Genomic DNA, 12,503 nt, shown 5'->3' with positions numbered 1-12,503 from the left:
AAAATTCAAACAAGTGGATTCATTTCCCTAACCCAAAAAGGGAAATAAATGAGGTTAAGGTTCTGAGACAAAGTCATTTTCAGTTGTTGCACTTGGTAGAGGTATTAGATTTAAGGTAAAGAAACCGGCTGTACTTACAGATGGGTACATAAACTGAAAGGACTGCACTAGTATAAAAATGTAGGATATCTGTGATGCTAATAAAAAATTTACTAACATCAGAGCTGAATAGCCTGGAAGCATTCACAATTCCAGAATTTAGTGATGCAGTCCAATTCAACAGTATGACAGATCACCTTATTTGTATGGAGATTTGGACTATGAAATTTTCCCCTGCTTGATCTTTTCTTTTTTCAGTTGTAATTTATTCAATTCCATTTGCTATAAAACAACTATTCTTTGAACCTGAGGAATTATTAGATTTTTCATTTCATCACTTTCATGTGTGAAACTTTTTTAGAACTTTTCCTCAACTTTTCAATATTAATTTCTGTTACATCAGTCCCCCTTAGTATTATTGTTTTGTTTCTCATATTCTTCAATACCAGCGGCCATACCACCAGAGACTTTAAAAAATAGGATTCTTTTCTTGTTTTAATAGCTCTAAAAAATCTTTCTCCCAACCTTTCAGCTTAAGTTTATTTTCTGCTACATTATGTCACTTTTCTTCTTCGCTGTAATCTTTGAATTGTTTAACTATTTTTTTTTGTTTAGCACGTGATTATCTTTACAGAGGTATGAAAGAGTATAGTTGCCCCAGCAAATCTATGAGCTTGTGACTTCACGTGTTGACATCTCATTAAATTATTATTTTCCAAAACATTAGTTTTCTGTGTAATTATTATTTTTATTTCATTTTTCGACTTACAAATAATACGGGTGCCCAGACAATTCATTTATGTTAGTGTGTTCAGTTCTTTCCACTTGAGTTGATTACGTGTATAAAAATGCTTAATGACTCAATCTTGTAAACAATAACAATTCCTTAACCAATAACTAGTGCTCTGATTGGTATTATGTACAGGCCTATAAAAATTTTTACATGTAGTTAGAAATGATGTCTTTTGTTCTGATTATATTTAGATCCGTCAATCGTAGTACACAATGTGTTTATAAAGAAATAAACTTCAGTGCAGTTTATATTGTGTTCAGTGAAGGTATTTGGATAGTGGTTTCCCAGTCATATTTTTTTTTAATTACTCATTGTTTTTTGCTAATTTTTTATAATGTATTTTTTGTTTTATTTTTGTTTCTGTGTTATTAGTGCGGTTTGTTATGGCAGAATTTAAATCTGCTGTTAAGAAAAAGAAACTTAGGAGTCAAGCATGTGAAATTATCAGTGATGACAAACAAATAATTGGCATTCAAAAATGCGAAGAAAGAACTGCTGCTGCTGCTGCTTGTGGGATAGCAAGAAGACAGGTTCAAAAACTCAGAAGAGAAAAAAGACATGATTCTTCAATCAACATCCCAATCATGTTCTTTCAGCATGCCGAAGAAGTATAAATGACATTCAGAACCTGTCAGTGGACTGGACAGTTTTGATTTAGGAGTAGTTAAGAGAACAATTAATGAATTTCATTAAAAGAATGAATTACCTACTTTAAAAAAAATAAGGCAAGAACTTGAGTCATCTATTGATTTCAAAGTCAGTGAATTAACTTTAGCTGTTATTTTGAAAGATTTAGGTTTCAATTGGCGTAAAACACAATAACAAAAAAATTTAATTGAAAAATCTGATATCAGATGGAAGCGAATTGAATATTTTTAAGCAATGGCTAAGTACAGACAAAGCTATGCTACAATTGTTTATTTGGATGAAATGTATGTTTTAAGTTTGCATTGTTCGACAAAGTCGTGGTCTGATTGTATTGTTGCAGGACTTTATGTGCCAATTAATAAAGGTGACCGTTTAATAGTAATTCATGCTGGAGGAGAAATTGGTTTTATTCCAAACGCATTACTAACTTGGAAAGCCAGTTTGAAAAGTGGTGATTACCATGACAACATGAATACATACAATTTCATGAAATGGGCGCGTGAAAAATGATTCCAAATCTTCCACCAATGTCAGTAGTAGTTGTTGATAACTCCCCTTATCACGATACAGTTATAGATAAAGCGCCAAATTCTAACTCCAGAAGAAAAGATGACAGATTGGTTGGAGAAAACCCATGTTCCATATAGTTTAAAAATGCTGAAATCACAGTTATATGAATTAGTAAAGTTACATAAAACTAAAGAACAAAGTATCACTTGGATGGACTTAGGAAAAACTTGGGCATCATGTTCTTAGACTCCCACCGTACCGTCCTGATTTGAATGTGATTGAAATAGCTATGGTCAACCATAAAAAGACATGGCGATTCATAACAATATTTTTTTTTTCACAAATGTTTAAAAATTTACTACAGAGAAAATTAATTCCATGAATGAAGGTGACAGGAAACCCTATTGTGAAAAGTCAAAAAATATTGATAAAGAGTATGAAAAACTGGAACCACTGATTGATGAAATAACAAAATGTTATATTATACGTGTAGACTCTGATTATGAATGTGAAAATGAAAGTGATAGTGATTCGTTTAGCGAGGGTGGTGAACTTGCTAGAAGTTTGAATTAGATGTATGAAGAAAATTCAAGTAAACTTTTATTATTAAAAATTAATAATTTAGTACAAATAAAGATTATAAAAGATTAATTACGTATTGTTTATAATTAGTAAATGTAAATGATAGTTATTACTGTGTACAATATGATAATAAGTAATACTTCGATTTGATACATAGAGTTGATGTTTTCAGATCGAGTAGTAATATGCAGTCTGCTCGTGATGCCACAAGCTCAAACATTGGCTTGGAAAAAAATTACATTTTTTTCCAAGCTTGCTTTTCGATATTTAAAATACTGATACTTAAGATTTTTGTAAAATAACTGGATATTTACAAAATAATTTGTACAAATCCCTGTCATATTTCTTTTTAATTTTGACGTATCCTTTGCTGAATGATGACTTCAATACAAATGTTGAAGAATTTGCAACTGATATGGTGAAAAACCAGAAACTGGAGTGTGTCTAGTTAAGACAAGGTTATGTGAATAACAGCTGAAATGAGTTACTACGTAATCTAAGTAATTTCTACACCTAGTAACTATCTCATTATTCCAGAATTCCAAATATGTGGTACATTTGATATTTTAGGCCTGTAAAAACTTTCTGTTGAACTGACTTAAGTGAAATACGTTAATGCTTGGTCATTACTTCAATGAAGTTACTTTTTATTATTCATTTCACTCAATGTTGAGTTATTTGGAAGTGTTTTATATACTGAATTAAGGTTTCTGAATTAGTGCCCAGAAAATCAATCTAGGAATGATATCTTATAGCACCTTTCTTCATGCAGCAGTTTTTTGAAGTACTAAATTAATCAGTCATGGTCATAGAAAACCAACTTGTTTTCTTGTTACTGAGACTTTAGTATAATGGCTGAATTTAATTAAGTATTCAATAAAGAAAAATAAGAATCGCTCCACTAAACTGTTTTGAGGTAACTGTTAAAGAAGATTATTATAGGATTATTTTCACAAGTGATGAATTTATTTAAACTAGACATAATAATTTGCAAGAATGAAATCTTAGCAGTACTTTAAAATTTTGCAGTAAAAGATTAAACATTTTTTATTTGCTAACATAAACAAGGTTTAACATTCATTTAATGTACTTCAATAAATGAAATTAATAGACACTTAATTGAAAAATAGGAGAAAATTTCATTGATTTATTAACATAAACTTTTATTTAAATCGGAATTAGTTGTCTTTAAGATAAACATTATTAATGAACAATAAACATAACTTTTGTATACACATGACTACATAATCTTTTATTTTCAATGTATAAAGTTTATTGCTACTAAAAATTTGTTATTCTGTATCACTTTTTAGAAAAATGGTGCATCCTTCTGTTGCTTGAAGAACTGCTTTGATATCTCTTTTCTTGTTGGTTGTTTTACTGACAAATTCCTCAGAATTTTTTTTTTTTTTTTTGTTGATGAATTAATTCACCACAAAAGCTTTGAAGCTTATAATGCATTTCAAATCTCATTGGTTTAACACTAACTACTACTGGGCACTATTGTGTTGCTTAAATGGCTCAAATTTTTTTTTAATGACAAATGAATATTAAGTTCATTAGGATTTTTCCTCCTTTTTCTTAAGGCTAGTCCCTTTAAAATGGTACTGCAGACAAAAATAATATTTTATCATTTCATTATTTTTCTTTATAAAGAAAAATAATTAATGATAGATTATTAGTTATTAATAATATAAATCAGTAATGATAGATCATTAGTTACTGGCCAGTGATTCTTTTTGTACAGGTATGAAGGAGATTTAAAAGTGGTTGCTTATAATGCTTTTTTGAAAGAAATAAAGAAAACACGCATCATTAACATTTTCCAAGCAGTTGAGAAAGCTGGTGCAGATTTGGAACACATTAGAAGATTAGGTGAAATATCAGCTTTAACTACTAAAATTGAAAATAAAGGTCTGTTCAAATTTAATTTATAGAAGCTTTACCATTTATTTTCTTAATACCTGCATTTTCGCTTTAAACATATTTTAATGCTTTATCTATCTATCTTTCAAGAACTGTAACTTATTTCAGATTTGCTGGTTTACTTTATGGCTGAGGTATTTGGGCTGAAACCAGCTTCCATTTAATCTAAAAAAAATTTGGTATTTGTGAGCTTGGTGCCATACTTTGGCTATGGTAATTAAATATTTTTACTCTGCTGTTTGATTGATAGGGTAGAATGGGGTGGGATGTTTGTGTGTTTGACAGGACCTCTGTGACATGATAATGACTTCTCCAAATTTTATGAAATAAATTTGGGTTTAGAAAAAGAATTAAATTGGAATATTTTTAACACTGATACAATTTTCAAATTGAATTTGTATAGAATTGTTTAATTTAGTTCGACGCAATTTTATTTATAAATGATTAATTACTCTTTTGTGAAAAAGGTTTTTAATAAAATAATTAAAAGTAATAAGCTATATATCCACCTTACCAGCAAATAAGTGTAAATCCTCGAGATCTTTCAGATTTTTCATCAGGAGTAAAATATTATAATTAATTAATAATTAATTAATACTTATATAATAATTAATATTATAATTATAATTTATTTGTATGCTACCAATATGAAAGCTTTACACAAAATTAATACACCAATAAAACCATTAATTGATTTTATCCTTTCACCAACATATTTTTTAAGTAAATTTTTAGAAAATACATTAAAAAATTTAATAAAATTAAACAATACATATAAATTCATCATGAATTAAAATCGAAAACATACCGCGTTAATATAACTGCAACAACGGAAGGAGACAGACAACAAGCTGTCAGCAGAGGATGATGGCGTCCACATTCCCCAGTGTTGTCTACTTGAAATTTTTTCCTTTGGAGCTACTTAAAGGAGAGAGTTTATGCATCTTATCTCCACAATATTAATGAACTGATGGTAAACATTCTATAAGAAATCAACGCAATTGACAAAATTTTATGTCAGATGATTCAATATATCAGTCATGCACAAAAGCGTATCGATAACCTGGGTGGTTATTTTGAATATCATTTGTAACAATAAGGTAAATTAATCCAACATTTAAATTACATTTTGTTTCTCTTATTTAATTTATCCGTATCATTCATAAAATTACATTCAAACATAACCTACCAATTCTGCAGCGATTATATTACGGGTTCAGTTTTATGTTGCTCACCCTGTATCTTTAGATATATGTAATATGTATTCAAATACAGTTATAACTAAATCGGTAAAAAACATTTAAAAAATAACAAAGATTTAAATACACAATGTATAAACGAATTAATTGATATGATTAAATTATGTTGTGAATGTACTTTTTTCACTTTTAATAATCAATTTTTCAATAACCATTTAGTCTAGCAATGGGTGAACCATTATCGGCAATTAGGTCAGAAATATACTTACTGTTTTTAGAAGATACTTTTATAAAAAAAATCCTAACCCAACATAAAATAATTTTACATAAATGTTATGTTGATGATATTATAATCATATATAATGAAAATAATAATGAATCATATACAATATTTAATGAATTTAACAATATTGGAAACAGAAAATAACAATTGTTTAAATTTGGTAGATATAAAAATATACAACAATAAAATAAATAACAAAATAAAGTTTAGAGATATATCGTAAACCTTCTTCTAATAATACAATGATTAACTATAATTAATTTCATCCATGGTCACGAAAGATGGCTGTTTTTAATGCACTTTTATATTGAGCCATACATTATTTAAAACATGATAAAATTTCTTTAAACAGTGGAATAAAACTAATTAAAAATATTGCCCTTACAAATGGTTATAATATTAAATATGCAATAGAATAAATAATAAAATTAGTAACATAAATAATATAAAATTATTACCAGATAAAACTGAAAAAAATATACATAAAAAATGAATACACTCCATACAGTCAAAAAATTGAAAATTTTTATAAAAAGATTAATATAATACCTGTTTACACTACACATTATAAATTAATAAATATATTAATAATAATTATAAGACAATAAACAGTAACGATTCTAACCTTAACAAACAAGGGGTATTATATAGTCTGGGTTGTGAGGATTGTGATATGATCATTGATATTGATTGTGATATGTCTGTATGACCAATCGTAAATTTGCTATATGTGCAAAAGAACACATTGATAACATTAAAAACAATAAACCCAAAAATTCTAATTTTGCTAAACATATTTTAGAAAGTGATCATACTTAAAATCCAGATACATTTATAAAAATTTTAGATATTTTTTACCATCATTTTAATACACATAATTTAGAGAAATTCCACACATAAAAGCAACCAAAAAAATTTAATTAATGAATGAAAATGTTTTAAAGAAGATAAATTATGTAAACAAGTACTAAACACAAACAATGAAATAATAATCATAAGTAAAATATCATTTCTGATAACATAACTTTTAAATTGCATTAAAGTTAAACTTTTAACTTTTTAATTGCATTTCAATCCACTTGCATATCTTTTATCTTCTCTTCAGTATACTTTTAACATACAAACAATCATTCATATCAATCATACATATCCTAATGTTTGAGTTAATTATTATAATATTTTAACTCCTGATGATGGTTTGAAAAACCGAAAGATCTCAAGGACTTACAAACACTTATTTGCTGGAAGGTGGATATATCACTTATTAATTACTTTTAATTATTTTATCAAAATATACCATGGTTAAGAAGTTTTTTAATTCTTATAATGTGAATTTTTTAATATAATCAAGAGATTGATGAGATTGAAAATTAATAGTGGCTCCTAATGGTTCATTGATTGTATTGTACTTGAGAAAATGGTTATTACTCTTCAAAAATGTATTATGCATGATTTACAAAGACAATATTAATAAGAATAATAATAAATATATATTTTGGGAGTAACTCTTGCTTCAAGAACATTTTGAATATAAAGTGTGTTACATAAAAACTTGTGAGTTTCCATTAGGATGCCGCTGACAGTACAGGCAGCGAGTTGATGGGGAAAGTAGTGGCGCCAACTGCCTTCATGGCATTATTTTAGTAGCAATTGAGATGTGGTCGAGTAAGAATCGTACATTCATCATAAAATCATTTTTTTAAGTATTGCATTATTACCCAGTGCTAGTTCTGCCAACACTTTATTGTGGGTCAAAGATTTTTTGTTCCATGTTATAACATCACTTTGTTATGGATGCAGAACTTGAGAGCTACACATTCAGCTTTAAAAAGTACACCAACAGGAAGACCAAAGTCAGTCAGGACATCAGAGAATGTTGAACATACAAACAGTGGAAACTAGGTCCTGCCTCTTAAGGATAAATTTTATCAATTTCTATCTATGTTTCAATAATCATGCTTAAAAATTTCTTGATGCCCAGACTTCAAAGGAGACACATTGGTCACGATTAACTTTGGTACCAGCAAGATGGGGCCCACAGTTATCCTTGCATAGATTATTTGAAACGGAAATTATCTGGGCACCTTATCTCTCTCTGTGGAAACATTGATTGGCCTGCTAGTTCTCCAGACCTCTGCATATGTGATTTTTTTCCTATGGGAGTTTCTTAAGTTCAGAGTGTACATGAATAATCCCAGTAATTTGGATGAACTTAAGGTGGCCATAAGCCAGAAAATTAGTGTCAAAACTCAAGTGTCATTAGCTCATGTTTCTGAGATCTTCAGTGAGAAGCTTAAAGAGTGCCTTTAAAAAATAGATATCTTTTAAAATTTAAACTTGATTTTTTTTCCATTTCTTTTATGTAATTGAGAAATGTGTACCACATTCTATCGAACAAATACAAGGGCTATTCGAAAATTAATTCGGTCCTTGGTATTGCACAAAAAAATGGGGGTAGCGATTCTATCTTTGTGCACCAGGTTAGTAGAATAACCCGGTTCAGTGCAGTTCTCTAGTGTTATTGGAAATATTACTTACTTGTTTATTCCTGTTAAACTTCCATTCAAAATGAGTGCTGTCATAGAAAATCCCACCGACTGTGAAGCACTTGCCATCATCAGATTCCTTTATGCATAAAACTTGTCAGCTGCTGAAATTCATTGTGAATATGGATAGAATATCATGAGTGACAGTGTGGTAAGACAGTGGTGCCATATGTTTGAGTTTCAGGAGGGTTGAACAAACATTCACAACAATGAAAAAACTGTTCAACCCTCAATTGTCACAGATGAACTTGTTGCAAGTGTTGATGTGGAAATTCAAAAAACTTGTCGAATCACAATAACAGAATTAAACAAATTCTTTCTTTGCATATTGTAAACAGTGCTGTACAAAATTGTAACCGATAGGTTAGGCTTCCACAAATCTTGTTCTTGCTGGGCGCCTAATCTTCTCTCTGATGAACACACAAAAAAAAGGATGGGCTCAGCATTAACCTTTCTTCATCATTACCATAATGAGAAGGATGAATTCCTTGACCACATCATAACAGGCAATGAGACATGGGTTAAATTTGTTAACATAGAAACAAAATCTCAATCAATGCAGTGAGGGCACACCAGTTCTCCTTGAAAACCTGTAAAGGCCTGTCAAATACTTAAATCTGATGGCATCATTTTTTTGGCACCATAAAAGATGATCTTGGTTGATTTTATGGAAAGAGGCACAATTAATGCTGAAACTTACTGCGAGATGTTGAAGAAATTGAGAAGGGCCATACAAAACAAATGATGCATCATGCTGAGTTCAGGCATTGTTTTTCTTCATGACAGTGCTTGTCTGCATACTCCAGTATGCGCTTTGCCAAATTGACAGTTTCAAATGGGAGTTGTTTAACCAAACTTCTTATAGCCCTGATTTGGCTCCCAATGATAATCACCTTTTCCTGAGAGTAAAGAAATGGTTAGTGACAGCATTTTGAAAATGACGAGGAGTTGAAAAACAGTGTTACTAAATGGTTTAATTCACAGGCAGCAGTTTTTTTACAAGAGTATTCAAAAACTTGTACACAGATATGACAATTGCCTTAATTTGGACGGCAGTTATGCAGAAAAGTAGGTAAAAGATTTATGTAATAAATTGTTTTTTTATCAGTTGGTGTTATTTTAATAATGAATCAGAAGTTACTTTCCAAATAGCCTCCTTAAATTTTAAAGTGTTAAGTAAATATAAATAATTAAAGTAAATTCAGAGTGTACATGAATAATCTCAGTGATATGGATGAACTTAAGGTGGCCTTTCTTTCTTTTTTCTTGTTTAGCCTTTGGTAATTGTCATTCAGATATTACTTTCAGAGGATGAATGAGGATGATATGTGTGAGTGTAAATGAAGTGTAGTCTTGTACTGTCTCAGTTTGACCATCCCTGAAATGTGTGGTTAATTGATACCCAACCACCAAAGAACATCAGTATCCATGATCTAGTATTCAAATCTATGTAAAAATAACTACTTTACTAGGACTTGAATGCTGGAACTTTCGACTTCCAAATCAGCTGATTTAGGAAGACATGTTCACCACTAGACCAACCCAAGTGGGTTAAGGTGGCCATAAGCCTGGAAATTACTATCATAACACAGGTGTCATTAACAAATTTTTTGAGCGTTTCAGTAAAAAGTTTGAAGAGTGCTTAGTGAAAAATGGATTGTGTGTTAAAAACTTAAACTTGAATTTTTTTTGTGTAATTTAGAAATGTTATGTATACCACATTTTTTGAAACAAATACATTTTATATGTTTAGTAAATATAGAAAGAAGCATTTTGAAAAATATAGTTAAAAGAAGAGACAGACTTATAGGCTACATACTAAGGCATCCTGGAATAGTCGCTTTAATATTGGAAGGACAGGTAGAAGGAAAAAATTGTGTAGGCAGGCCACGTTTGGAATATGTAAAACAAATTGTTAGGGATGTAGGATGTAGAAGGTATACTGAAATGAAACGACTAGCACTAGATAGGGAATCTTGGAGAGCTGCATCAAACCAGTCAAATGACTGAAGACAAAAAAAAAAGTAAATATAAATAATAAATATTGAAATATTGAAGTATTGAATATAATATTTTTTGAAAGTCACAAAAAATAAAAATTTATATATAGTTAACAACAAATTTATAAAGATATACATATTAACTCTAAAACTAATTTATTGCCTACTTTTTTCTAAATTGGTGCATAACAAATGAAAGTGTGCTTAATTTTAATCCAAACAACAAGTTTGTGTCAAATTTGGTTTGAAAAGTGGGAAATTATCTTCGATGATGAAGACTTATGAACTCTTAAAAACAAGTTTCAGAAATGATTGTCTGAGCCGATAAATTTTTTTATCTGTTTCAACAGAATCAATGATAACTGTAAATCAGTCAAAAATGATCCTCAGTCCGGCCGGCCTTCTACTACAAAAAACCAGTGAAAACATGGTGATTTAGTGGGCCCAACTGTAGACTTACAATTAGAGATGGCTGTTCATCAGCCATGATATATTTTAGTTTCTACATGGTTCAGTCAATTTGAACTGAAGATTTGATTGTGCATCGTGCATGAGTTTTGTGTCTGCAAAACTCATTTCAAAATTGTTGTCAGACTAGCAGAAACAACAGTAATTTGAAGTGTCCCAAGAACTGATTAATCAATCTGAAACTGACCCAGATTTGTTAAATACATAATTACCAACAATCATGGGTTTATGGGTAATGACCCAGAAGCAAAGGCACAATCATTGCAGTGGAAGGAGCCAACTTTGCCATGACTGAAAAAAGCACAACAAAGTCAGTTGAATGTAAAGACAATGTTAATGGTTTTCTTTGATTCTACAGATATTGTGTATCATGAATTTGTCCCTAGAGAGCTGACAGCCAACTAGGAATATTATAAAAGTGTCCTTCAGCATTTGTGCAAAAATGTGTGGAAGAAAAGGTTTGCAGTAAAAGTTAGGTCCTCCTCCACCATGACAATGTACCAGCTCAGTGTGCGTTCTTGATCCCAGAATTTTTGGCCAAATTCTAAATTTTTCTGCTTCTGCAACTCCCCTATTCCCCTGATTTAGTCCCTGCCAACTTCTACCTGTTTCCTAACTTGAAATTTTGGCTGAAAGGTAATTAATCTTACTCAGAGACATTTGTGCAAATATGAAGAGGGTTCTTAACACCCTTAAGGAAGAAAGTTTTCAGAAATGCTTCCAAACGTGGAAAGACCAGTGGAGTCAGTGTGTTCAGTTACAAAGGGACTACTTTGAAGGAGATCCATTACAATAGCCTGTAAGTTACTGCCATTTTGAAATTTCAAGCTCGGTCTTAAAACTTTCCAATCACACCTTGTATATCATTATGTAAAAATCTTGGTTTAAAATTTGTGGGACAAAATTTTTCGTGAACATTAAATTAAGAAAGTTTAAGTTTTGATAAGTAAATGGATTCATGAACATTTATTTACATCATTTGTTGCTGCTATCCTTTACTAATTTAAATCCCTGACAACAAAGAAAAAACATGGTTAAATTAAAAAAAAAAAGAAAAGCAATTTATTACCATTTTAACAATCTAATTTACTTGAACTAAGATTAGTGGTGGGGTCAATATGGGAAGATGTACTCTCTTAATGTCTTGTTACCATCAAATTGTATTTTAATGTTTATATTAAGGCATGTATTTGGTGAATCTTGAAGTTGATATTGCAAATGTGATAGCATGTTACTTTTACTTTTAGAAAGTGTTACAAGTAGAATCTAATAGTGTATTTTGGGATTAAAACTAATAACCTCTTTTTAAAAAATAAACATTGAAAACACAGTAATTTTGTACTCTTGTTTGAAGTGTTTTTTCTAATCAAACTCTGGAGCGTTGGTTCACTGTGTAAATCCACTTTGTTAGAGGATTTTAAAAAAAAAAACATTATTATACAGGCTGTC

General features: G+C 30.0%; 1 protein-coding gene across 1 annotated transcript in view; it reads left to right on the top strand.

The window, feature by feature from the left end:
* Positions 1-12,503, top strand: part of Grip128 (gamma-tubulin complex component 5) — a 108,349-nt gene that overhangs the window by 58,446 nt on the left and 37,400 nt on the right. Inside the window, exon 9 of the mRNA XM_075370170.1 lies at positions 4,380-4,546. Coding sequence (XP_075226285.1) covers positions 4,380-4,546 — 167 coding nt within the window. The remainder of the gene's footprint in view (positions 1-4,379; positions 4,547-12,503) is intronic.

This window comes from Lycorma delicatula, chromosome 1 (genome assembly GCF_047948215.1).
Source record: "Lycorma delicatula isolate Av1 chromosome 1, ASM4794821v1, whole genome shotgun sequence".
Taxonomy (NCBI): Eukaryota; Metazoa; Arthropoda; class Insecta; order Hemiptera; family Fulgoridae; genus Lycorma; species Lycorma delicatula.
Note: the sequence above shows the minus strand (reverse complement) of the source record. Positions and strands in the feature narration are given on the sequence as shown.